Here is a 26,752-nt window from a genome sequence, read left to right on the forward strand (position 1 = left end):
GATAGCTGTAACCTGACTGCACCACAGGCCTGTCAATCAAACAGACACGCCCCCAAAAACAGGTCTTCTTGAATCTTCTTTTCTAATGAATGAGGGATTATTTTCAGATGGACCTCCAGAAAACTAATAAGAAGGAGTGACTTTAGCTAACAACACCGAGATAACTGATGGACACATTTTATTCACTTTGGATTTGATGAGAGAAGTTGAATGGGAGTCTATGGAGCCGGAGGCTTTTTGGAGCCGACCTCTAGTGGCACTCGCTGGTATTGCAGCTTAAGGCCTCATTTTGCAGACCTGGAAGCTACGAATACTTTTATATTCAGTCTGTGGGTCAAACCCAGAATCTGTTGAAGAAACAGATATCAATGAGAAGAAACCTGAACATCTGAAATAACTTTTGTCTACTTTGAGAAACGATTGGAAATAAAAACACAACTTATAAAAACACCAGTTAAAGACTTTTAAAGTGATTTCGAGGGCGGACGCTTTGATTAATTAGAGGAGCAGTTTGTGAAGTCACATCACTGGTCATCCAGCTAATGTTCCAAATGTTTTACACAATTGATCGCCATGGTTACCTCGCGTATAAACTAACTTCAGATTAAACAGTCGAAGAACTTTTTTTTCTGGTTCCTGGAAAAAAACGTGCCTCGACACACGTGGACGACAGATCTGAACTTCTGAACCGAGCCGAGTCGTCATGGTAACCTCCTCCTCTCCTATCGCCGTTACCCGTTCCTACAGAGGGGGGGGTTATACCCCCCCCCCACAAACCTCTGACCCCGCTAGGTCACCTCAGTAATGAGCCATGTGGTCCCTCTGGCTATCCGTCCCGTCCTCGGCACCAGAACACTCGGTGTCTCTCCCTCGCTGCCATCTGGCCTCCATGCCTTCCTCTGTCTCCACTCTGCCGGCGATTTATGCCCTCCTGAGGTGTTTTGCCTTTTAACTCGCACATAATTGGCCCCCAGATGCAAAAAAGATGTGGAGGCCACTTTTTTTTATTAGTTGCCAAGCAGAGGTCATTGTTTTTTTGGGGGTTTTTTTGGGCCGCTGCATGTCTTTACATCGAGCAATTACTGTGAGAAACAACGGTGTCGTGATGATGATGCAGGATGAGATGTGCAACACAAAAATAAATCAAATGGGACTGAAATATACCTTTCACGTCCTGTTTCCTGTCCACAGACCTCACCTTGACCTCCGACAGAGACGACAACAGTAGTGTGTGAACACGCAACTTTTAAATATTTCCTGTGGACAGAATTAGAAAAAAGAGATGTAATCAATTATGTAAAAGCAGAAAGATATAAGTGAGAAATTTCAAGTTAATTTTAATCATAAAAAACACAAATTAAATCAGCCCCGCTCTGACGACAGGGCGTCTATCCCTCCACTTTGCAGAACAACCACTTAAATTTCATGCAGCTTTCCCATGAAGTGGTTCTTTAATTAACCTTTGATCCACCACCGGCCGGCAACCCTTTGAAGATCTGGTGGGGAGGCAGTGGATGGGGAATTAATGGAAACTATACGCATTGAAAAATGAAGTTAACACACTCAATAATTTGTCAGCCTCATCAAATATATATATATATATATATATATATATATATATATATATATATATTTTATTTTATTTTATTTTTTTTTTTTAATGATGCAGAATGCTAACAATTTTTTTTATGTCGTGATTACTCAGTTTATTTTTAAAGTATTATCTGATTTTAATCTGATCAAATAAAAATAAAACCATAATCTAAATCTCAGCCTTAAAAAGCCACAATCCTATTTACACCCAACTCTTTCTGAGGAGATCCACGGAGCGGCTGTGTAGCACACCACAAATATGCCTTCTCTATTTTCATCTGCAAAGTTATATTTTCTTTACCAAATAAAACAAATAAATGCGTCAACTTTTGTCTGTTCATATTTGTTTGTGATATTAGACTGTAAAATGTTATTATCTTTTTTGAACCTAATGTTAGTTTTTCTTTTAGTTCAGGCCATATCCGGGACGACACCGGCGCCGGTCTCTTTTTATTTCGGGGTCCTTGACGTGGCAGCAATAAACAACAGAGATGGCGGCGTCGTTGAGAGTTTCATAAAGTTTGAGTGTAAATCTGAAACTTTTTCAATCATCTGAAGGTTTCCCGCACGGATGAGCTCCGCCATCGGGTTCGGGGGTGTTTGATCGGTGTGACGCCGGAGAAATGAGCGGCTGGGCGGGTTTTTCTGAAGCGGAGCTGCGGAGGATGCAGCAGACAGGTGACTCCGGTACCGGACCCGGTTCCCGCGCTGTTTCCGGGTGACGTCTCGCTCCGCGGGACATGACCGCCTTTTATTTATTTTCCAGACGCAGCGCGCGGACGGAAGGCGGCTCCAGCCGGCCGGAATCGGCAGCAGTTCCAGCGGGAGAAAGCCCTGCAGGTCGCCGCAGCAGCCGCCGGGTCCGCTGGCCTTCCGCCGGACCAACAGCTCGCCGAACCGCCGCCGAAGGAAGAGCCTCGGCCCGCCGCCGGGCCCGGAGCTCCGGCCGCCACACCGGAGACGAGGCCGAATGGAAACCAGCAGCAGGCGGCTGCGGAGGAAGAGGAGCCCCCGCCTGTCAGAGAGCTGGAGAAGCAACAGGTGGAAATGTCAGTATGACTCCTTATTATATGAATAATATATTCATATATTAAACATGACGTGTTGTTACACCTGGACCTGTTTCACAGGAGCAGAATTAAGACATCCAGGTCAGTTCATCCTGGTTTAATCTGTTTGATCAGGTGCTGCTAGTTCAAACCAATCGATAAACCACGAGGTGGATTACAGATTCACTGATGTGAGGAATGATGATGCTTAAATCACAGCGAGAAACAGACGAGGAGGAAAAAGGACCAAATGTGTAAATAAAGGAAACAAGGCTGCTTTAATTAAGGAGCATCAGCAGGTGTGTCAGACAGATAATAGATCACTAACATTCACAGAACACACATCTGAACTCAAACTGTCATAACTCTAATTCAAGGAGTCATCATTCACGATCATTCACGATCATTCATGATCATTCATGATCATTCTCGATCATTCACGATCATTCATGATCATTCTCGATCATTCACGATCATTCATGATCATTCTCGATCATTCATGATCATTCATGATCATTCATGATCATTCTCGATCATTCATGATCATTCTCGATCATTCACGATCATTCATGATCATTCTCGATCATTCACGATCATTCATGATCATTCTCGATCATTCTCGATCATTCATGATCATTCATGATCATTCATGATCATTCACGATCATTCATGATCATTCTCGATCATTCACGATCATTCATGATCATTCTCGATCATTCTCGATCATTCTCGATCATTCTCGATCATTCTCGATCATTCATGATCATTCATGCTTTTTATGAGTCAAAAACCCCAACAAAGTATAAATGCAGCACCGACTCCTCGTTGGAGGTTCAGTTGGTGGAAAAGTTGGATTTAAACTAACCAACTGGTTCATTTTTATCACTTTAGATCGAAGATGGAAAAACTGAGATCTGATATCAAAACATAATTTCTGCAGGAGTTAAATAATCTTCTAAAAAAAAGTTCCTTCCAGTTTGATGTGAATCGAATCTTCTTCAAACAGAAGCAATGGAGATAAAGTCTTTTTTTCTGTTGTCTTTTTTTAAATTTAAACCCATTGAATTGATTGTGCGTGTGATCGCAGGCGGGAGAAGACGCGTCTGGAGCAGCTGCAGCTCGAGCAGAAAGTCATCGAGGAGACCAACAAACGCAAGAAAGCTCTTCTGGCCAAAACCATCGCTGAGAAGTGAGCGAGCGATCGAAGAGCGACTCGTCGTCGGCGGCGGCTGGAAAATGATCCTGACGGTGTTTCGTGTTCCCGCTCAGGTCCAAACAGACGCAGGCCGAAGCGGTGAAGCTCAGGAGGATCCAGAAGGAGCTGCAGGCCCTCGACGACATGGTGTCCAACGACATCGGCATCCTGAGGGGGCGGATCGAGCAGGCGAGCTGGGAATACACGGCCGCCAGGTAACAACTCGCTGCTTCTTCATGAAACCGTGAGGAGACGGAAGAGTTATTTTAACGCTCCTTTATTTGACTTTATTTAACCAGTCGCTTCGGGGTGAGACCAACTTTTATTAAACTGTTATTAAACTCTTAAAAAGGAGCAAATATGACATGATTGCGGTGTTTTCTGCAACATCCGCCGTCTGATTGGCCGTTTCTCTTGAGGTGTAACCAATCAGATAAAGCTATGTGGGCGGGGCTTCGCTCAATACCTCAGAGCGGCGGCTGCGTCACAAACACAGCAGCACATTAATACACGAAATTATTCTATCGATGACTGGATTTTTTTTTTTTTAAAGCTCCTCTGAGGTTCGTTGACCTATGACCTCCTGAGCTGCTGTCAAACATTAAATCAGTCAGCAGGCATCATTCTGTTAATGTACCTTCAGTCCGGGGAAACAGCGCCCCCTGCAGCTGCTGTCTGACCCTCCAGGGAGCCGGATGATGGAGCTGCGACTCCTCCGCTGTCGTTACAGATGTTTGCGTGAAAATATTAAACGATTGTTCTCGTTTAGTCGGTCGTGGAGATGCAACCTGAAAACGAGACTTTAGAAAATGTTTGACGTGGTTCTGCTTCGTTCTCTCAGCGAGGATCCGGTTCTTCAGAGGATCCACGCAGACACACAAACTTTAATTCTTCAAGGAAATAGAGGTTTTCAGAAATTTAATATTTTAAGACACCAAATTTATCAACAGTAAAAAAAAAAAAAGCAAGCTAACAATTATTACATCATCTATTCATCTGGAAATTCATGATAATTAATATTTTAATAATGAACTTCATAGTCCAAAATGTCAATATTACACTGAAACAATGAACTTTTGAGAGATTAGTGAATAACTATAAAAACATTTTAAAGAAATTAAAGTCCACAGCATCTTTTTCTGCATCATGTTCTGTTTTAATATCAGAGATGACTGCAGATACAGATTTATCTGTAAAACGTCATATTAACTGATTAAAATCAGCCACCAGTTGAGCTCTGCTTCAAAATATATTTAAAATAAATATCAAAAAATCAAATAAATCCTCCCATTAAAAAAAGCCCAAGCCGGAGAATATTGTATATTTCTGATCTAAACGATGCAAAATGGACCGGAGTCGTCCAAAAATAGTCCTTAAAATAATCCCCAAAAAATACTTAAAACTGTCTCTAATTTTAAGGAACTTTTCAGGATTATTTCTCTCATGAAGAAAATAAATGTTCTGATTTAATTTACGACTCTTTAAGTGGATAAATTTAGACAAAAAGTGGGTGAAAATGTTTCCTAAAAGGAGCTGATGAATCTTTCATCAACAGACTTCTGTCACAGGAAGATGAAAAATACAACACGGCATAAAAACGATGAGTTTACTCTTTGTGTTCCTGATTGTTTTTGTTTGTTTGTTTGTTTGTAAACAGGAAGCGCTACGAGAAGGCGGAGGCCGAGTACGTGACGGCCAAACTGGACCTGCACAAGAAGACGGAGGTGAAGGAGCAGCTGACGGAGCACCTCTACGCCATCATCCAGCAGAACGAGCAGCGAAAGGCCCACAAGCTGGAGGAGCTGATGGAGCAGCTGCAGCTGCAGGCCACCGAGGAGGAGCTGGAGAAGCTGAGGGAGGAGGAGGAGGAGGAGGAGGAGAAGACGAGGAGGAGGAGGGACAAGGGAAACGGTTCGGTGGAGAATCAGGAGGAAGCGGTGCCATCGAGCAAAGACTGTGGAGGAGAGGAGGTGGAGGAGGAGGCTGTGAAGGAGGAGAAGGGAGGAGCCGTCCAGGAGGAGCAGCAGGAGGCGATTGGAGCGTCGGGGACCGAGCAGGAGGCTGAAACACCAGGAGACTGTCTGCAGGGAGGGACGGAGGCCTCCTGATCCACAGAGGAGCGACTCCTCAACATCAAACACTCCTGTTCTCAAAATCACTTTCTTATACAACTAAATGCTTTTATTTTGAAGGAAACAGGAAACAAACAGTTTCTCAGCTCTCCAGGCGTCACAGGTGGAGAATTAATCCTGCAGGAGATTCACGATTCAAAACTCAAAGACAAAACCTGATTTAAATCAGGTTTCTTTAGTCAGACTTGGTGTTTATTCTCAGCGACTTTACAAACAAACTATTTCCACATTTCCGTGATCTGATCTGATTTATCTCGATTCAGCATCTTTCTCATCAGAAACCTGAATCAGTCGAATGTTTCTCCGACAGGAAAACTTCTATAATGATGAAGTTAGAAAGAAATCTTTTCTTTTTTCTTTTCTTTTTTATACATGAATCGAGCCATAAAAATATTAAAACCATCGTTGTGTCGCTGACAGCCGGCGAAGACGCTGAGTTCAATCTACAGTTTCTAAAAAGCAGCTTTCTGTTTCCTCCAAACATCCGTTTCTGTAATTAGTCAAATTGTTCTGCAGGGTTGTTTTTTTTATCAGTTTTACCAAAGAAGGTGTTCAGATGTGGAGTGATGGAAGGAAATCGTTTACTGAAGTCGAAGCAGCAACAACGCCAAGAAAAAATACTCGAGTACAAGTAGAAGTACATCAGAATGTACTGAAAGTTTCACAAGTTAAAGTACTCAAATACGATTTGAAATATTTATGAAATACAACCCTTTTTCAAACAAAAAAAGTTGGGACGCTGTTTAAAATATAAATAAAAATCTAATTTAAATGACATTTAACTGAAAATAGACCAAAGACAAAATATCAAATGTTGAAACGGAGAAATTTTAATGTTTTATGAAAAATATCTGCTCATTTTGAATTTGATGGCAGCAACATGTTTTTTAAAAAGTTGGGACAAGAGCATGTTTACCACTGTGTTTTAACAACACTCTGTAAACATTTGGGAACTGAGGAGACCAGTTTCTGCAGTTTTGAAAGTGAAATGTGGTCCCGTTCTTGCCTGATGGAGGATTTCAGCCGCTCCTCGTGTATCCTTTGTCGTATTTTTTCGTTTCACGATTGTGCAATTTTCTATGAATGGGACCACATTTCACTCTCAAAACTCTAGCAACTGGTCTCCTCAGTTCCCAAACGTTTACAGAGTGTTGCTAAAACACAGTGGTAAACATGACCCTGTCACAACTTTCTTTGAGGACGTGTTGCTGCCATCAAATTCAAAATGAGGAAATACTTTTCATAAAACAACAAAATTTCTTAATTTTGACATTTGTTATTTTATCTTTAGTCTATTTTCAATTAAATACGGGTTCAACATGATGTGCAAATCATCACATTCTGGTTTTTTTTACATTTTACACAGCGTCCGAACTTTTTATTTTGGAAATGGGGTTATAGAAACGACTGAAATACGACTTCACGGAACATTTTAATGTTGGTTATGGATCATCTTTGTAAGCTGTCGTACTCGAGTAAACGTTCGGTTACGTTCCACCGCTGCAGGTTTGATCAGATGGTTTCAGACGGAGATCTGTGTTCTTCTGTTGAAAGCTTTCAGGGTAAAAAGCATTTGTAGTTTTGGTGTTTTTAAATGTCTCTGCAGCCGTGAGTGTTTGTGATCCTGCAGGACGGATCAGAACCAGAACGACATCTTCCATCTGTTCCCTCCGTCTGCTCCGTGAGCAGGAAAGATGTTTCTGATTGTCTGTTTTTGTGGTGAAGTCGTGAGCGATGGATCCCGTCGACTTCCCGAGGAGGGCGGTGGCGGCGGCGGCGGCGGTGGTGGCGGCGGCGGCGGCGGGCCTCCCGGACGGTAAGACGATCACCGCCAACGTACGTACGGATGCTTCCAGAACGAGCTATCACAAATTACTCACAACTGTAATGTAGCGTAAAAACTCCGAAGTGTTTAAAGAGGTATTTAAATGGGGTAAATATTAAATCCGCTGATATTTGGATGTACACTACAGTGGGATATCTTACTAAAATAAAGTGTAAAGTATACGTTGGTGTGTTCTGTCCGGGATGAGTTATCTGCTCGTGGTCTGAGGAGGAATTTACACGGCGGGAGAGTTTTAAAAGTGCAGTAAGTGTTTCTGTAAACCGCTTTGAGAGTTTTTACGGCGCTCCGGTCACATCTGGCCGTCTGAAGGGGGATGGGGGGGTGGGGGGGCTGTAAAAGCAGGTTTTTTAATTAGTCGGGAGGTGGAAGCTGAGCGAGGCATTGGGACCGCCGGCCCGCCTGTCTGCCCCCCCCCCACCACCACCACGCCGGACCGCCAAGGTCAGCGTTTGATGTCCTCAGCAGAAGAGTTCACCTCCAAACGATCCGATTCAGCTCCGAAACACGAGACCAACGTCGCTTCCTGTGAGTTCTGACATCTTCTAGAAATAATGAAGTAAACTCTAAAGTATTTTTACTCCACTTTTATTGGTTTAAACTACGTTATTCTTCTTTTCACTGACATATTAAATCTTGATATTGTAGATATTTAACTGACTGTAGTTCTCCATAATTTAGCAAATTTTTTTAATAAATGATGAATTTAATGCACAAAATAAAGATATTTCAGATCATTTTCATTTGTAATTGATCCCTAAAAGTCTGAAAAATATTCCAGCATTGGATAATTTCTCAAATTAAATTGAAAGATTTTTCATATTTGTTTCAATCAGATTCTCATCTGAAGAACGTTATTGATTTAAATAAAAAATAATATGTTGAAATCTTCTCCACTGACTCGCTTATAAATTTTATGAAATCGGTTCCAACCTGAAAAACCTGCAAGCAGACTATTCTGAATAAAAGTCCACAAATATAATTATATATTATTTAAGATTTAAAGTACATTTCTGTGCAATAAATACAGTTTTCTTTAGAATAAAGTCGCTTTAAATCTCTACTGACACAAAATCGTTGAGTTTATTCCAGATGATCCGTGTCACATGACCCTCTTGTTTTTAGGACCGAGAATTTTAAGTGGCGTTTTAAGTTAATTAAATTATATTTAATGGAAAATAATACATTGGTTAAGATGAAAGAAAATGTTGCTGAATTTGTGTTAAAACAACAACATATTTGTGTTTTCATCAGAAAAGTATTCAATTGATTGAGTTTGATTAAATAACAAAGTTTTTCAGTTCAATTAAAAGTTATTTGAACAACAAACGAGACTCTTATCAGTTTTATAAATCTAATTTCAAACAACTAAAGTTGTTGCCTCAACTCAAAAGAATGATGTCATGTTCCCATGGAGGCTTTTCACTCTTCTGATCTTTCATTTTATAAATTGGGCTTTTTAGTATATTTCTCATTGATTTACAGCCGTTTCTACTTTAACAAAATTCTCCTTCCAACATTTTCCTTCGATATAAAACAATCGTTTAGTGACTCATCCTGAATAAAAACAACAATCTCAATCCTGCCAAACTGATATTTATCCAAATGGGATAAAAGGGTGTTTATTGTCTTCTGCATCTTCCCATCATGCACCTCGCTGCTGCAGCTTCCAATGGGAACGAGAAGACATTGATCCCTTCAGATAAACCGATCGGAGGCTCCTTTGTGAGAAGAAATGTGCTCCGGATTAAAGGACAAAGAAAGATGAGAAGACAGGCCGCGATGAAGGTTTCCAACCGGCTGCAAACTGCACGAAGCACATCTACATTAGAAACACTGTGTGTGTGTGTGTGTGTGTGTGTGTGTGTGTGTGTGTGGACTTCAGAGAACGCGGGTTTATAAAGTAAAGTGTGATTTATGTGGCGCTGGCGTCCCCCGACAGGTTCGACAGAGACCCTGAAACCCGAGAAGTCCGAGAGCCGAAGAGAAAAACCAAAAGAAACCAAATCAACTTCTTTCTTTCTTTTCTTTTCTTTTCTTTTCTTTTCTTTTCTTTTCTTTTCTTTCCCTGAAAGTCTCTGAGCCATCTGGAGAAGCCGAGCTTCACCTCCGCATCAGCTGAACTCTGAACTCCCACCTCGGTGAGTCTGAGGAGCGGCAGGAAGCGGAGAGTCCGAGAGGCGCGTTTGGACGCTTTTTTTGGAGCGATAAATTATGTTTAATATTTAATAACCATTATCCCAAACCTCCCGTCTGATTTAAGCATCTATTATTGCAGCCGAATTATAGTCATTCACCATAAAAAGCCTCCACTGGATTCAAAATGTACAAATCCGCTAAATAAATAGGAAATTCTGCACTTTAAACAAAAATATGAACGAAATTTTAACGGAGTTCGTTTAACGACACAATTGTTTTAATATTTTTGAAGGAAAAAAAATTTGAGGGTAAAAATAAAACAAAAATCACCTTTTTTTAAAAGTGAAATAGTTACATAGGCCTTTATTTCTATTTAAAGAAAGTTGATTTACCCTAACGATCAAACGTGCACAAATATGTGACCCCAAACGTGAGAAGACGGAGCAGCTCCCCCCCGGGTTGTGCTGATGAGCTGTAAAGAGCCCCGGTTGCGGTTCTCTGCTGGATTTCGGGGTTTTGTAATAATGAGTCAGCGCGGCTGAATTAATCTCACACGGCCACTTGCTCTGTAAACTCTCCGTGTTGTTTTAATCAGGAGCAGATTGGTGTTTTATGTCGGAGCACCACAGAACCGTTTACAGTCACAGCGGAGCAACAATAGAAACAACACGACGAGTCGTTAAAACGTGCGGAGGGACACAAACACACAACACACAACACAACACAACACACACAACACAACACAACACAACACAACACAACACAACACACTCCCACAACGAGACACACGTCAACACACATTAAACCATCACGTTTTATTTTTATTATTGCAATATTTCAACCTTTTTAAAGAGGCTGTTTTTCAACTGCCTTCATTTTAATATTTATATTTTGTTTAATTTTATTAATTGTTTAATTAAGCACCTTAAATTCTGTTTAAGACTCTTATTTTATTTTATTATTTTTTTTTATCTCTGGGAGGGAACTAAATAAAAGTCAGACGTCAAAGTGCAACCAGAATAAATAGAAAGTGTTTTACTTTAAAACCAGAGGTCTTAGATGTAGTGCCCTAAACAGATCCACGTAAAGGTAACAGCACCGTGGAAATATAAAGAGCTTTATTACATGTAAAAGTTTACTGAAGCAGAGCGACTTAATGAGCATTTTTTACAACGTAAAATTCATTATTTCAGCTTTAGAGTCACTGAATTATTATGAGAACTGCCGTGTGTGACCTGTAATCATGCACGTGCTTCCTTTAGGTCATCATTTTATTAACTGCAAAAAACCGACTCTACAAAGCAACTCTGACTGTCTGCTGCTGTAAAACAATTAAAAACAATATTGATCTATAAAAAGTGCATAAATATAAATATGAAATAATCAACCTCAAGATAGTATTAATTGCACGTTGCCCTGCACGTGCAGATTTATTTACATGTTTAAGAGATTATTATTTTCTGCATGTTTAACGCGTCCTCAGCCCGCAGCAGGTCACGTGACCTCTGCGGTTGTTGTCTCGTGACTTGGTGCCTGCAATCAGCTCAGGGTCGTCTGAAGGAGAGACCTGCAGCGTGTCTGCAACATGCCCCCCCCCCCCCCCCCCCCCCCCCCCCATCCGGATGTGGAGCGTCAACAAGGGGGGCATTTACTCCCCAATTAGGGAAATAAAACAGGACGCTGCTCCAATCAGCATGGGGGGGGGCGAGGCGGCGGTAAGGCGGCCCGGGACCGTCACCATCATCATCATCATCATCATCCTCAACACCGGGAGCCCAACACTGCACCGAGAAAACACATTAAGACCAAGAGGGGACCTTTTATTTTAATTTGATTGACGGCTGGTATTTGTGGTATTTTAATTTGAAAATACCACAAAGTCCAAATCTTGCATTTAAAAGCGGAGGAAACTCCAGAAGATTGATCAGAATCAACATTTAGAGCATGAAGCGGCATTTTAATGCAGCTGGAAGACGAGGAGCAGTTTTCACGTCACATTTTAGAAGATGTTCGTGTTTCATCAGATAAACGGAGAAAGTTGAGTTTGTTTTCGAGGAGCAGAAAGTTTGCAACTTTTGAAAGGAATTAAAAAAAGAAAAGAAAAGGAAATGAGATGTTAAATGTAAAGTCTGAGTCTGCAGAAAGGATGTTTATTTACAAGTGTGCACGTGTCACACCTGCGTCCGTCCGTGTCTGCCGTGCACATGTATGTACAGTAAATACAGCCATAACTGATGTTTACGAGCAGCCTGAGTTTCGGAGACATCAGAAGAAATCAGTGCAGACGTCGTTAATCTCTGTCTGACGCTGATTTATGATTCTGCAGCTCGTCGTTATTTATTCGGACACAAATTAATCAAAACGTCTCTGATTCGCTCCAAACGTCACGTGTACGACTGAAGAGGCCCAAACCGAAGTCCAGCTGAGGGTTTAATTAATAGAAGATTAAAAAAGAAACACATGAAGACAGAAAGCTGCCGACCTCGTTAGTATTTAAACGTCACCTCGGAGGCCCGGTGGTTGGAGGTTTGTTTTGCTGCCACCCACCGTCTCCTCGAGCTGGACCCACGACAAACCCCAATTATCCCGGAGCAGGCCGGGAGTCCTGACGTGTGCAGTTTCACGACTCTGATCGGGTTCCACTTCAAACCGGGCCGAGCAGCTCGCGCTCATTTAGGATCTCTGCTGTTCAAAGCTGCATCAGAGACGAGGATCAGATTTATGATGCGCTTTACTGGAGTTAATACAGAGACTCAGACAGACCATCAAACACTTCAGTGAACTCTCCAGGAATTAAAATATGTCATGCTGCAGATCAGAAATACAACTCGGCCTCAGAACCATGTTTACATGTTGAAAGATGACACTTACATCATGCAATCTGACATCAAACCAATTCGTTTTACATATAAACACATAAAAACAGCTGATGTTTCACTCCCACTTTGTTTTGAGTGATTTAATTCATTACATCAGCGTTTACTTTTTTTTTTTCTTTTTTTTTTTAAATTAAATATGACACTACAGCTTCAACTTTTATCAGAAATAAGGCAGAATAACTGCAGATGTTGTTGTTTTTCAAAAAGTCTGCGAGTTTTATTTTGAAAATGTAAAGACTGAAATTTCTTGCAAATCAGTAAAAAAAGTGAAACTGAGTCCTTAATTTGAATACTGAGTTTACTATGAGACCGAACAGACACTCCAGACTCCGTCTCTGTTTCTGTTTTTCTTAATAAATATATTTTTTGAAAGATAATCGTGGACATTGTGGACATTTGTTTGTTCATCTCCTGCAGAGCTTTTCTCAGTTTGATCCACATTCAGAGTTTCTAGATTTTAAGATGCTTGAATGAGAATGAGCTTTTTTTCTTTTTATTATTTCGGTCTGTGTGTCTTTATTGATCTGTCTGCTGTCTCCGTAAAGATCTTTAAATCTGTTGGATGGAGGCTCCAACAACGAGGCCTTTCATTTCATCATCATGTGAACTCAGAAAAGAAGCCCAGATGTAATAACTGCAAATCAGAACTGGATTTCTGAGTCATTTGTAAAACCACTTTTGTGTGTTTCTCAGCTCCGTCCTGTGAACATCAGCGCAGCGGGACGCCGTTTGTTCTCCCTCTCCTCTCCGGAGATGTTTCCCGTCCGCCGCAGACAAACCGGAGGAACCGGGCGCGTTCACATGGAGCTCCGAACAAAGACGGAGACTCGGGGAGGCCCGCTTTCCCTTTTTTCTTTCTTTCTCTCTCTTTTTTTTTTTTTTTGCCCTAGCTGGCACCAGAATGGACTTGTAGGCAGGAAAAGAGAATCTGGGGGGAAAACTAATGATGAAAAAGTCTACTCTATCCGTGTGCCTTCATTAAATACATGGAAAGAACCAGAGAGGCACATCTGGATTCAATCGGCGTCCCTTTGATGGCATCAAGTGTTCTTTTCCCAGATCAGGGGGCTGGAAGCTACGGGATGTCTATGGCAGCTCGGAGCCCGCAGTCGACTCCTGACATTTCAATGCATCCCCCCACGCCCCCCTCCACCTCCACCCCTCCCCCAACATCACCTCCACCGTCCCTCCAATTCCTTCATCCCTTCGCCTCCAACCTTTCCAACCGAACTAACCTGCAGCTCGTTTTGCATCTTCAGAGAAAAGCTGCTGAACTTTAAACACGACTTCCAGCAGAATAATTTATTTTTGGGGATTTCTTTCTTTTGAAACCTTTTTTATGACCTAAAGATTCAAACTAATTCCAGTAGTTTACAAAAATCAGGCAAATATAAATATTTCAGATCAGTATTTTCTGCCCGGCATCTCGTCACAGCGTGTAAATACACCTCAGTCCACTAGAGGGCAGCGTGTCCGTGTCACGCTTTGTCTCAGCTGAAGGCGCAAAAAGTAACCGCAGGTAATGGCCGGGGTCAAAGGTCATGTGACGAAGTACAAAAGTGACAAAATCCTAACACTATTTCTGGTTGAAACAAACTTTATCACCTCTCAGACTCGAGCTACGTTGTCGGGAAAAGTCGTGATTTACGCCTCCAACCTTCTTACTGCCTTTTCGTCACATGACCTCCATCTGCCCCTACTGGACGTACAGGTTCTTCACCAGACGTATCAAACACACGCTTCCCTCTAGTGGACGTCCGGGTGTACGACACACTTTGGTCGCTCTCTCCTCTCTCGTGTTTCTCATTTCTCTTCTTCTTCCATCTTTCTCTGATTTAACACATATGAAAGTCATTCAAAAACTTCAGTCTCACATTATGTCCTTTATGTAAACACTATTTTGGATGTTAACTGTGAGAATAATGTTGTGGATTGGGTTTCAGGACTGTTTTAGAACCCGTTGGAGGGGGCGGGGCGGTCCTGACGCTCCACCGGCTGTGATTGGCCGAGAAGTGAAGTACCTGACTCACCTGTGGGCGGATCCACCTGCTGCTGGATGAACTCAGGTGAGCAGATAAAGGAAGTTTGAGGAGGATAAATGAAGTCGCATGTTGAAACACAGTGTGTGAAAAGTACCGGATGTCCGACATGCTCTGGCATGTGCTCTTCAGATGTATTGGATTGGGGTCAAAGGTCAAGGTGCATTTTTAATGACAACGTCTCAGCTGGATGCATGCTGCATTGCACTGCTGCAGTCCTGATCTGATGCACTGCATGTTTCTATACTGTCAGTATGTTTCGCACCTATGCACTAAAAAATAGTGACTTTTATTACGCAAATTTGCAGCAATAGTTCCAAACAAGAAGAACAGCTGATCTGGTCACATGATGGCAGGTTAGAACACCCAAATCATTTTTTTGTGAATGTGGAGTTAAACCTGCGTTTCACTTTCATTCTCATACATTTTTATTAAATGCTTTTTTTTTTTTTTAAACCAAAACCAACAAAAACTAAAAAAAAAATATATATATATATTTTAAGCTGTTTAAATAGTTTCTACTTTTCTCTCTTTTTGGACTCCATGTTTTCTCTGTATTGTTTTTAAAGTGTCTCACTGAGCACACACACACACACACACACACACACACACACACACACACACACACACACACACACACACACACACACACACACACACACACACACGGAGGTTTGTTGATGGTGTTGATGTTGGTGCTTCTGCTGAGGAGGAGGAGGAGGTGAGGAAGAGGAGGGTGGGGGCCTGTGAAACGTCAGACACAGCATAAAGGCACTGCCACGTAATTACGGCGCTCCTATTAAGAGTGTGTTAGAGTGTGTGTTCAGAGAGAGAGAGGGAGGGAGAGAGGGAGGGAGGGAGGGAGGGAGGGAGGGAGAGAGAGAGAGAGAGAGGGAGGGAGGGAGAGAGAGAGAGAGAGAGAGAGAGAGAGAGGGAGGGAGGGAGGGAGGGAGGGAGAGAGAGAGAGAGAGAGAGAGAGAGAGAGAGAGAGGGAGGGAGGGAGGGAGGGAGAGAGAGAGAGAGAGAGAGAGAGAGAGAGAGAGAGAGGGAGGGAGGGAGAGAGAGAGAGGGAGAGAGAGAGAGAGAGAGAGAGAGAGAGAGAGAGAGAGGGAGGGAGGGAGAGAGAGAGAGAGAGAGAGAGAGAGACTGGGGGCGCGGCAGGAATGTCCTGCCTCCTCGCGCCCTGCAGCCGCTGAGCAGTCTTTGCGCACACACGGAGCTCTGCGCATCTGGTCGTCATCAGCCCTCGGCAGCAGCAGCAGCAGCAGCAGCTCTTCCTGCTCAGATGTGACTCCGCCAGAGTGGGAAGACAACTTCTTCTTCTTCTTCTTCTTCTTCTTCTTCTTTTTCTTCTTCTTCTTCTCCTTCTTCTTCTTCTATGAGTCCTTAGAAAAAGCTCGCGAGAGAGTGTCGGTCAGGCAGCAGGACGCGCAGTGAGGCTCTGATGTTTGTTCCGTTTGTCGCGCGCCGCCGGATGGATTGGCTGTAAAAAACAACAACAACAACAACAACAAAAAGACTTGGGAGAACTGTGCTGAAGTTTTGTCTGAGCTGCCTCGCGGCTCACCTGGAGGTGGACATCTCGGAGCTGCCGGGTTTCTGCCGGTCTGCTGTGGACACGCGGCTCGTGCGCTCTGCATGCACGGATCTACTCGGCTCGCTCGTGATCCTTCTCCTTCTCCTTCTCCTTCTCCTTCTCCTCTCGTGTTTTCCGCTGCTCCCCAACTCTCGTCATGACTTCTAGCTATGCACATGTAATGGACCGGCAAGCTACGATAGGAAACCGCCTGGAGAGCCCGATCACGTCGAACCTGGACAACCTGCAGGCCAAAAAGAACTTCTCGGTCAGCCACCTGTTGGACCTGGAGGAGGCCGGGGAGATGGTCGGCAGCCAGGCGGACGAGGGCGTCGGGGAGGCGGGGAGGAGTATGCTGGAGTCCCCGGGGCTGACCAGCGGGAGCGACACGACCCAGCAGGAGAGTAAGTGAAGGGGGCCGAACCGAACCGAACCGAACCGAACCGGGACAGAACAGAGGAAACGACCTGCAAACCTTTTTTTTCTTTCTTCTTTTTGCCAGCTTGTATGTGTTCCGTGTGTTTTAGAGGGTGTGTGGATGAATTCTGGGAAATCAATCAAACCTCAAACAGGCGCAGTCGTAACGACGCACTGAAAACTAAACTCATTTGTTTTCATTACGTTTGTGGCGCGTGTCCGCGTGCGGAGAGCCGCCGCCGCCGCGCGCGCACGGAAGGAATCCTTTAGTGAGTTTTGGCAATGCATCATCCCTGACGACCCCCAACCCCCCACCCCCACCCCGAAACCTCCAAACGGCCATTAATTCACCATTAACACTTTGATGTCAGCGAGGTATGGTGATGTTGGTGGACATGGTCAGTGGACGGAACCTGACGAGGCGAGCTCGCGCCTCATAAATCTCTGTCTCGTGACTGTTGACCTCCGCGAGGCCACAGTTTTTGATCTTTTGAATTTAAGAGAGGAAACTGATGATACTTTATTTTGAAAGTACTTTAAAGTGAGTTAGAGTTTAATGTGTATCTGCAAACAATTATCACGAAATAATGATTCAAAGAAAAAGCAGCGTTTTTCCAGCCACCTCTCCTTCCTCCGCGCGGTGGGCGTAAACCGAGGCCGTGTTTGGTGATTCCTGAGGCGGGTACTGCTCTCTGAGCTGCTCGCTGACGACCCAACCTGAGAACCAGCCTTATTTCTCCAAACTTTTCTCTAAATTTAAATGTGCCATTGCGTGCAGGGAAGTCGATTCTTAACTCGGATAAATCCCCGTGAAGAGAAGCTCGCGCTCTCCGCTGAGAGAGTGAATAAACTCCTTCCTCCTCCTCCTCCTCCTCCTCCTCCTCTTCTCAGAGGGCCATTTGCAGAAGTTGACAGAACCGTTATGGGCTTTAATGAGTGTTATTGTTATTTTTTTTAAAGGCTTTAAAAAAATCGCTGTGAGAACCGTTTGTGGAGGAAGTGGCGGGGTCACGCCGTTAATTCACGGTTATTTTCAGCCTGTCAAACACTTTCAGAGCACCGGAGCACGCTCATTTGTCACAATTAGCGCGCGTGCTCTCCTTCAGACAATTAAGGAATCAAATAACAGCATCTGATTGGATCTTTTTTTTTTTTTAGTGGCGAGATGATTTTAACAAACAGCAGGAAAGGATTAATAAATCAGATTTGAAATGTGAGTCTGAGGAGAAACTTCACAAATTAGGACATATTGCAGTTTTTATTACTCAGCTAACATTTTATTTTCTACTTTTCTGACAGAAACATGAAAGCAGCAGAAGCCACAAACATTTAAAATCTATTTATAAAAACCACTTCTGTGCCACACAGAAACTTTTTTTTAATGAGTCCATAAAATAAAATGTCATTTTAAAATAGTAAAAAGTGAAATTTTCTGCTGTTTTATGATTTGAGGAATCAGTGAGTGTTTCCCTGAATTAGTTGTGGCAGGAGGACTAATTGACTTTCACTGATAGCTGCTAATGAGATCAGTCTAATCACACGTGTTGACCACACTTGGAGCTGCAGAGCGATGCTGATGATGATGATGGTGATGGTGATGATGATGGTGATGATGGTGGTGGTGGTGGTGGTGGTTGGTGGCGGGCATGGCTTTGATTTGCTGTTTTAAATTTCACCCTGCAGCCTTAATTAAAAGCTTTTCGGGGCCAAACCGCCGCTCAGTCACCGCGCGCGCTTCAAAGACACGAGCTCTCCGTGTTTGGATTTTATTTGGTCGTTTGTTCCCATTTTAAATAATAATAAAAAAAAAAAATCAAAGTGAAAAGATTTGGAACCGTCGAGCAAAAAGGAAATGAAGAGAATTTTAATTGTTTTTAGAAACTATTTTAGATTTCTTTTTTAAAAGTAGGCAACAAAAACGGATTGATTTGAGTTCTTTACGCACAATTTTTCTCTTCAGTCTCACCTGCTTTGACAAATTTGTAGTGGTTAATAATAATAATAAATAAATAAAATAAGTACAACCTGATTTTATTTTGACATATAAGCTAAAAAAAAACATGTTTTTATTTTGGACTAAATTCCGTCTTAAAGTGACATTAAACCGTTAAAAACTGCTTCATTTCTTTCGGTTGTAACGTCATCAGTGTGGCGGGAGGACGACCGGAGCGCGTGCCGGTTTTTCTTCTTCGACCTGCAGCCGGTGAAGCGGCCGTTTTTACCGGGATGAAGTACTGAGCTTCATCCGCCTTTAACGCCTCTGAACTCGGTCTGTTTTTTACTTCTTTACCGAACCGAGTTTAAACTGTGGAGCTGCTGCACGGATTTATGACAAAGATGGAAAATAAGAAGCAAAGGAGAGTCTGTTATTACTTCAAATACGTCCTCACAAACTCCACATGCTCCTTCCAGAATAATAAGAACATTTAAAACGTCACATCTTTATGAGAAAACAAAGAAATCATTTTATTTTCAGCTAAAATAAGTGATTTTTTTTTTTTTAGTGCTGAATTAAAGCAGCAAATTCAGAAGAAAAAGCAACATAAACTTCCTGTAAACTTCAGAATTCGTCCATGTTTTGCAAATTTTACATTTTTCTCATAGAAAAAGCTAAAAATAAGACAAACGTTGTATTTTCTCGGTTTAATGTGTTGGTTTTGAGGCCGGGGCCCCGGACCCCCACACGGGGGTCCCAGGATAAATCTGAGCGGTCACATGGAGATTAACTGGATCATAAAGAAAAAGAAGAAGAAGAAGAAGAAAGTAGTTTTCTTTTAGACCGGGTTAATTCATTTAACGTATTTAATCTATTTAAGATGAAGCTGATACACAAAAAAAACAAAGATCAAAACAAAACGAATGAACTGAGCAGAAAAACGTATTTAAAAGTTGAGATAAACTTCTACTTTCCTCAAGAGAAACTAACTGAACTCACTGTGTTTTTGTTTAATTAAAGGTCAAAGGTCAAAGACATTGAAGCAGCTTTTGTAACACCTGATATGAACGGGACCCCGAACGCATCAGGACTTTATTTAACGGACTAAAAGAAACCAGAATTAACACTAAAAGTACAAATTTCAAACCCGAGACTTTTGACTTTTGTCATCTTTAAAATATGAAATTTAACGTAAAATAGTTTAAATATTTGAGTTTTGTTTGCACATCTGCTCTGCTGGACATTTAATGCAGTGGTTTTCCAACCTCTGGGTCTGGATCCACGCAGAGGTCCTGAGATGAATGTGAAGGGTCACAATGTTATTAAATTCACATTACAAGCGTCTTTTATTAGTGCTGATTCAGCAGATCTGAAAAAAATACTTAAAATGAAACAATGAGAAGTAAACAGCTCGAAATACACATAAATCAGATATTATTTTATTTGAATATATGAAAAACTGAGAATCGTTGGTGTGTTTTTTACATTTTAAACCTGCAGATAATCAGTTTGTTTTCCTCTCAGCTGTCTTCTGATTGGCTGCAACTCAGAAGACATGTTGACGGGAAAACAAACAGGCAGCTGGATGACAGATTGTGTGTGTGTGTGTGTGTGTGTGTGTGTGTGTGTGTGTGTGTGTGGCGACAGTTTAATCTTTTAGCAGGAAATAAGTATTAATATCACCTGAGATCTGTCTTCCTTCATTTCACATCAGGTCTTCAAAAAAAAAGGTCTAAATTTAATGTTTAAAAACCTCGTGGAACCTCCATAAAATGTTCAGCTGTAACATGTTGAACAGGAAAAGTTCAATAAGAGATCACATAATTTTAAATTAAAATGTAAAACAATTAAAATAGTTTTTCAGCTGAAAATGAAATCAAACGTCTGATTTTTGTAGATTTCTTTTACGTGTTAATGTTTTAGCTCTCAGCTCGTCCTCCACAGGTTCGGTAGATTATCTGAAACGATGAAGACCGTGAGATGTGACTGAAAACTCTGGAAAAGACTTAAAGTAAAAATATTTCTACTTTCAGATTTTTATTTTAAATAAACGAGGACGTTTCTCAGAAAAATGTGCAAATATTTGTCATTTTGCTTCGTCTAGAGACTCATTCATTTTAAATCTGTAAACATTTTTGTTTTCTCCGGACAGCATTTAGGCCCAATATATATTAATTTCATGTCATATTAAAAAATAAGAACTAAAAAGTAAACACAGCTGGAGGCGTGTTGATGCCGTATTTGTTGTCAAATTACAAATATTTTAAATCATATCACATTTATGTAAAAATATTTGACATTATACGGTTTAAATTCTATCCAGCTGCCAAATCTCTTTTACAAAATATTATCAATTGTATAAAAGGTTGTAATGTTATTCACCGCCAGATTAATAACAATAAGGACACAAAATAAAAAACAAACAAATAGACTACTAGAATAAATAAATACATATTTATTGGCATCACTGAATGTTCGGTATGAAATCAGCCACAGCTTTGTTACATGGACATTTTTAAATGTGATAAATAAAGACATTTATTTTCAGAATCTCAAATAAGTCGTAACTGTAGCTGCAAAAAAAAAAAAAAAATGCCAGTATTTGTTAAACTGAGTTTTTTCAGGTGAAATACTGAATATTTGCACGTTTAACTGAGCGATAAAAATCAGTCAAGTTAAAAAAAAAAATGTAAGACGTCACTTTTTAATCAAACTGCTCAAAATATAGAAAATAAATTAGAAATCAAAGTAGATTTTTCTTTAATTTAACAGATCACAACAAAAATATATTAAAGTTTAATAATTTTACTACAAACAGATTAACTTTCTCCTGTAAAGTACCAGGAAACTGTGTGTGTGTGTGTGTGTGTGTGTGTGTGTGTGTGTGTGTGTGTGTGTGTGTGTCTGTGTGTGTGAATGAGTGTGTGTGTGTGTGTGTGTGTCTGTGTGTGTGTGTGTGTGTGTGTGTGTGAGAGTGTGTATGTGTGTCTGTGTGTGTGTGTGTGTGTGTGTCTGTGTTGTTTTGAATATAAATTCACCTTCACGAACAGCCTGTTTGTTTTCCTGTTGTCTGTCTGTCTGTTTGTTTGTTTGTTTGTTTGTGAGTCGTCCTTCTACAGCTTCACATTCAGGGATTATTTAAAAGTCAGTTCATCAAAATTTAAAAAATTTAAAAAATTTTTTTTTATCTTTTAGTGTCATTTTGAAAAGTCACTGAGAACTTCCTGCAGAGAAACGATGTTTCAGACATTTTTCAAAGCTGTAAACACCAAAACATGTTGTTGTTTTTATTTTGGGTGAATCGGCCCTTTAACGCTGCACGACTTGTGACTTGTGCACATTTAATTAAACAGCCTTTAATTTGTAATATATTGGAATAAAGACAGGAAATACATGAAGAGGAAGAAGGTTGTTTGTCTTTGAGGTTTTAGATGCAGATTAAATATTTTAGTTGCAGCTGTTATTTCACTATCAAATTATGATAATTCATATAAATATATGCTGATAAATAAAAGTTCTGTCTTTAAGGTTTCTCTCGGTGCAGCTGAGGTTTAGTTGTGAGGTTGAACTCCCAGTTTATGTGAAAACATGAAACAGCATCTTCTCACTGGACTCATGTAGGAGAGGGTTTGAAAAAAAAATAAAAAAAAAAATCAGCTTTTTAGGATTTGTGAGGCTTTAAAATAAGTTGCCAGAAACACATGAAATGTTGAATATTTTTTTTTATATTTAAGGTTTGATACAGTTTTGAAGCTGCTGTGACTTTACAGGCAAAAGTGTGCCACAAATATTTGAAGTTATTTTCCTCCTCTGCAGATTTTTTAAACTGAAAAACTATTTTAAAAGATAAAAACTGTGACTTGGATCCGAGTCAGCGTGTTTTTTATTTGACTTTCTGAGAGAAACTGAAACTATTCTGACTCGTCTTCCTGCAGACGAGCAGATGAACACGGAGGAGAAGAAGAAGAGGAAGCAGCGCCGGAACCGGACCACCTTCAACAGCAGCCAGCTGCAGGCGCTGGAGAGGGTGTTCGAGAGGACGCACTACCCCGACGCCTTCGTCAGGGAGGACCTGGCCCGCCGGGTCAACCTCACCGAGGCCCGAGTCCAGGTAGGAGAACCGAGAACCGTCACAACAGTCACGCTCGTCTCATCTAAACATCCTTCAAAACACATTCACACACTTTTATTCTGACATCGCCTCCTCCCCTTCAAAATAAGAGCGTTTTTTTATCCTCTGATTCCTGGACGTCTGAGCAGTGATTTATTGACACCGGTTCGGCTCGGCTCGGCTCAGCTCGGTTCAGCTCGGCTTGGCTCAGTTCAGCTCGGCTCGATTCAGCTCGACTTGGCTCGGTTCAGCTCGGCTCAGATCAGTTCAGCTCGGCTCGGCTCGGTTCAGATCAGTTCAGCTCGGCTCGGCTCGGTTCAGCTCGGCTCAGTTCAGTTCGGCTCGGCTCGGCTCGGCTCGGCTCAGTTCAGCTCGGCTCAGTTCAGTTCAGCTCGGCTCAGTTCAGTTCGGCTCGGCTCAGTTCAGCTCGGCTCGGTTCAGCTCGGCTCGGTTCTGCAGCAGAACGCGACCGCTGGAACCTTTTTCTTTTTTTTACAGCTCCGGGACACAAAACAAAGAGATTTAGAAAAACACTGAGATCCTTTGAGGAACGCTCAGATCTTAAAATGATTTATGATGAATGATCATTTCAGAGAGAAGCAGGAGTTTTGTTTTTTATGAGAAGAAGCAGCTTCAGATCATCTGAGAGCTCCTAAACTCACAGATTTAGTTCATAATCTGAATAATCTGTCTGGTTAACGTGTTCGGATCGAAGCAGCCGGTTAGAAGTTGTCACGTGACCTCTGCGATGGTTCCTGAAGTTCTGGAGGTCTGGAGGAGGACTGATGTGACCGGGTCACAGATCGTGTGCAGCTCGGTGGGACGCTGTGATTGGTCGGAGGAGTGATGTCACAAACACAGATCTTCAGTTTGTCTTTGAGATGTTCATAAAATTTCTGTATTAAAACTGAAAATTACACTGAATTTCTGTCAGGAAAAACACCCAAATACTGACAAAGTGTTTACGTCTTTAACCACAGAAACAAACGGGATAAATAACGTCAGCGTTAACGGTCCAACAGCACCACAAACTACAGTCTGTACAATAAAACAACGCGTCTCAATCTGACTGAACAACAGCTGATTATGATTCTTATAAAACGAAGATTTATTACTGGACTGTTGTATTAAACTTTATTCTTCACCCGTCAGACGTTTTAATGTTTTAGCAGATTTACTGTAAATGTTTTTCTCTCAACCTCTGAATCAGTCGACTCAGTAAAAACTAGAGTTTTAATGTGCAAAAATAAACATCAATCAAAGCAGAATTAATGACAGACGGACTGATTTTAGGAAACTAAAACGCTGTTTTTACTTCGGTCTTCTCAGGATGTATTTAATGTTTGTTTTTGTGCTTAAAGACGGGAACACTTTGCCAGCATCAGGTTTCTATTTAACACAGTTCGCTGTCATTTTCAGAAAAGTTGGTGCAGAAACTAGCGCAGCATTTCTGATTCTTCTGTTGGACTTCATGAACGAATCACGTTGGGACATGAAATCACTTCAGGAACCCAAATATTCACCTGCAAATTCAACAAGAATGAAATCCATATTTCAGATAAGATAAGATAAGATAAGATAAGATAAGATAAGATAAGATAAGATAAGATAAGATAAGATAAGAAGTAAGTAGACACTGCAAAACTATCAAGAGCAATAACCAAAATATAAAATGTAAAAATGCATAAAAATATTCAAACAAAAGATAAAATAACTTAAAAAAAAAAAAAAATAGACTGCAGTTGAATTTTTACAAATAGAAATAAGCATTTATTTCTGGGATGTTGTGTTGAATTTTAGCCTTCATCTGTCACTTGTTTTAATATTTCTTAAATCTTAAATTCAACATCTCCAGTTTAATTCTTCGGTTGCACGTTACTTTTTTCTCATTTTTGCATTTCTGATCTGCAGGATGAGAAAATAACGTTTTCAAATGTGTCGATAGAAAATCATTATTTTGGGTTGAAAATCTGCCGGACGCTTCTAGTCTGTGTCTCTATTTACAGAAATATAAGTAGGAACAAAAAGCAGAGGAAAAAATTGGCCTGATTTACACTGCAAATTCATTGTTTTTCAAAAGCATGCAAGATGTGCAGCAGAGCAGCAAACGCAGGTGATCGTCGTCAAGGTAACGAGTCTCACACCTGGTGAGGCTGCAGGATTCCTCCTGTCAGTCAGATGAGCACTGAGGAGACGTTGTGGGAGAACGACCGCTCCATCCTCCGGTTGTTAAGGCAGCAACGCTCTGCTGCTTTTATCTGGATCTCTGGACGTTTGATGAATTTAGTTTCAGACGGCTGCTGATGAAAACAGGAGATCGTTCCGGTGAAGGTCTCGGACGGTTGCCGGTGACGATTCTCTGACCAATCAGACGTCTGCAGTGTTTTAGTAGATATTTCTTTATTTGAGATGTTTACAGTTTAGTTTGTATCGATGAACTCTTCCCAGTTTTATTTGGAGCTTCGGGGAAGTGCAGCTTTAATCTCAACGAGTTTTACTACCAAAGTCAAGCAAAGTATGACAAGCATGATTTTTGATTACATCGAATATCTACTAGTCGCATATTTAACTTGGTTGACTTGTTGTTTTTTTAAATTGCAAAAGATTGAGGGCATGCTGGGAAATGGAAGGGGCGGAGCCAAGACGATGAGTTCTGCCAGAGGGAGAGATGGATTCATGTTGTTTTTGCACAAAAGTTACCGTAAAACTGTGATCAGCACGTCAGCATCATAACGAGTGAGAGGACGCCGCGGAAACACGAGACGGGTCGGCCGATGTCACAGCTTGATTGACAAGAATTTATATTTATAAAAAACAAAAATCATACAAAAGAATAGAAGAACAGGGCGTCTTCAAGTTTCCTCTGAGCTCGCAAAAAAAAAGAAGCAGGTACCAGGAACTAAGCACAACTTCTTCCTGATGGAAACGTGACCTGAAAGCAACCCAAGAAAAAGCTGGTGTAGTTTTTAAAAGCACACAGGCCTCATTTGAACTCACGAAATAATGAAACATCCAGTTTCCTGCAGGGTTATCACGCTTTAAAAAAAATAAAAATACAAATAAATCAGCGCTCTCTTCAAACGACACAATGAGCGTGTTTGTTCTGCGGGCGGAGAGGAAACGCTGATGTTGGAGCGAGAGCAGCAGCACATCTGTGATTAATGTGCAGCGCCGAGCGATGCAGAAATCCTTTGATAGATGAGACTCGGGGCTCATTCCTGAGGCCCGACGTCAGCGGACGGCGCTCGAATAATGGATCTGATTTCACAGCGAGGAACAACATTAGCACCCCCCAAGTCATCATCATCATCCTCCTCTGTTTCGGGAGGAGGGGTGGAGGGGAGGGGGGGGGGTGATGAGGTGGACTCTAGATGAAGGAGGTGTGGTTGTATGACATGACGGTTTAAAGGCTCTACAGAGACGTTTTGAGTTTATTCTTATTTTTATGCTCCTTTGTTCACGAATTCTTTCCAACGAGGAGAGAAAACTCAGTCGGGACCACAAACTGTTTATAAAAGAGTTTGGAGCTGCAATACCAGCGAGTGCCACTAGAGGTCGGCTCCAAAAAGCCTCCGGCTCCATAGACTCCCATTCAACTTCTCTCATCAAATCCAAAGTGAATAAAATGTGTCCATCAGTTATCTCGGTGTTGTTAGCTAAAGTCACTCCTTCTTATTAGTTTTCTGGAGGTCCATCTGAAAATAATCCCTCATTCATTAGAAAAGAAGATTCAAGAACACCTGTTTTTGGGGGCGTGTCTGTTTGATTGACAGGCCTGTGGTGCAGTCAGGTTACAGCTATCGGTGGGCGGGACGTAGTATCGTCAGGTTTCCGATCAGATCG

General features: G+C 41.5%; 2 protein-coding genes across 4 annotated transcripts in view; both read left to right on the forward strand.

Moving 5' to 3' along the window:
• Positions 1-2,064: 2,064 nt before the first annotated feature.
• Positions 2,065-8,588, forward strand: gorab (golgin, rab6-interacting). 2 transcript variants are annotated; one of them, XM_069141987.1, is made up of 5 exons: positions 2,065-2,280; positions 2,360-2,642; positions 3,730-3,831; positions 3,912-4,052; positions 5,495-8,588. In XM_069141987.1, exons 1-5 carry the CDS (start codon positions 2,217-2,219, stop codon positions 5,943-5,945), a joined length of 1,041 nt encoding a protein of 346 aa, XP_068998088.1. In that variant the 5' UTR covers positions 2,065-2,216; the 3' UTR covers positions 5,946-8,588. The 2 variants fall into 2 exon arrangements, with proteins under 2 accessions (XP_068998088.1, XP_068998089.1); XM_069141988.1 differs by having other exon boundaries at positions 2,065-2,271.
• A 7,411-nt stretch (positions 8,589-15,999) lies between these two features.
• Positions 16,000-26,752, forward strand: part of prrx1b (paired related homeobox 1b) — a 17,850-nt gene continuing 7,097 nt past the window's right edge. For both annotated transcript variants that reach the window (XM_069141999.1, XM_069142000.1), the window contains exons 1-2: positions 16,000-16,849; positions 22,734-22,909. In XM_069141999.1, the coding sequence (XP_068998100.1) occupies positions 16,603-16,849; positions 22,734-22,909 (423 nt within the window). In that variant the 5' untranslated portion in view covers positions 16,000-16,602. The remainder of the gene's footprint in view (positions 16,850-22,733; positions 22,910-26,752) is intronic.

The sequence above is a fragment of the Embiotoca jacksoni genome, unplaced genomic scaffold (genome assembly GCF_022577435.1).
Source record: "Embiotoca jacksoni isolate LCO1_2020_lvr unplaced genomic scaffold, fEmbJac1.0.p SCAF_94, whole genome shotgun sequence".
Lineage (NCBI taxonomy): Eukaryota > Metazoa > Chordata > Actinopteri > Embiotocidae > Embiotoca > Embiotoca jacksoni.

What these genes read in the sequence shown, in the direction of transcription:
- gorab (XM_069141987.1), top strand. Translation starts at nt 2,217, where the DNA reads ATGAGCGGCTGGGCGGGTTTTTCTGAAGCGGAGCTGCGGAGGATGCAG. An exon ending in GCAGCAGACAGGTGACTCCG is followed by an intron (nt 2,281 to 2,359) that starts GTACCGGACCCG and finishes TTTATTTTCCAG; the next exon opens with ACGCAGCGCGCGGACGGAAG. An exon ending in GCCAAAACCATCGCTGAGAA is followed by an intron (nt 3,832 to 3,911) that starts GTGAGCGAGCGA and finishes GTTCCCGCTCAG; the next exon opens with GTCCAAACAGACGCAGGCCG.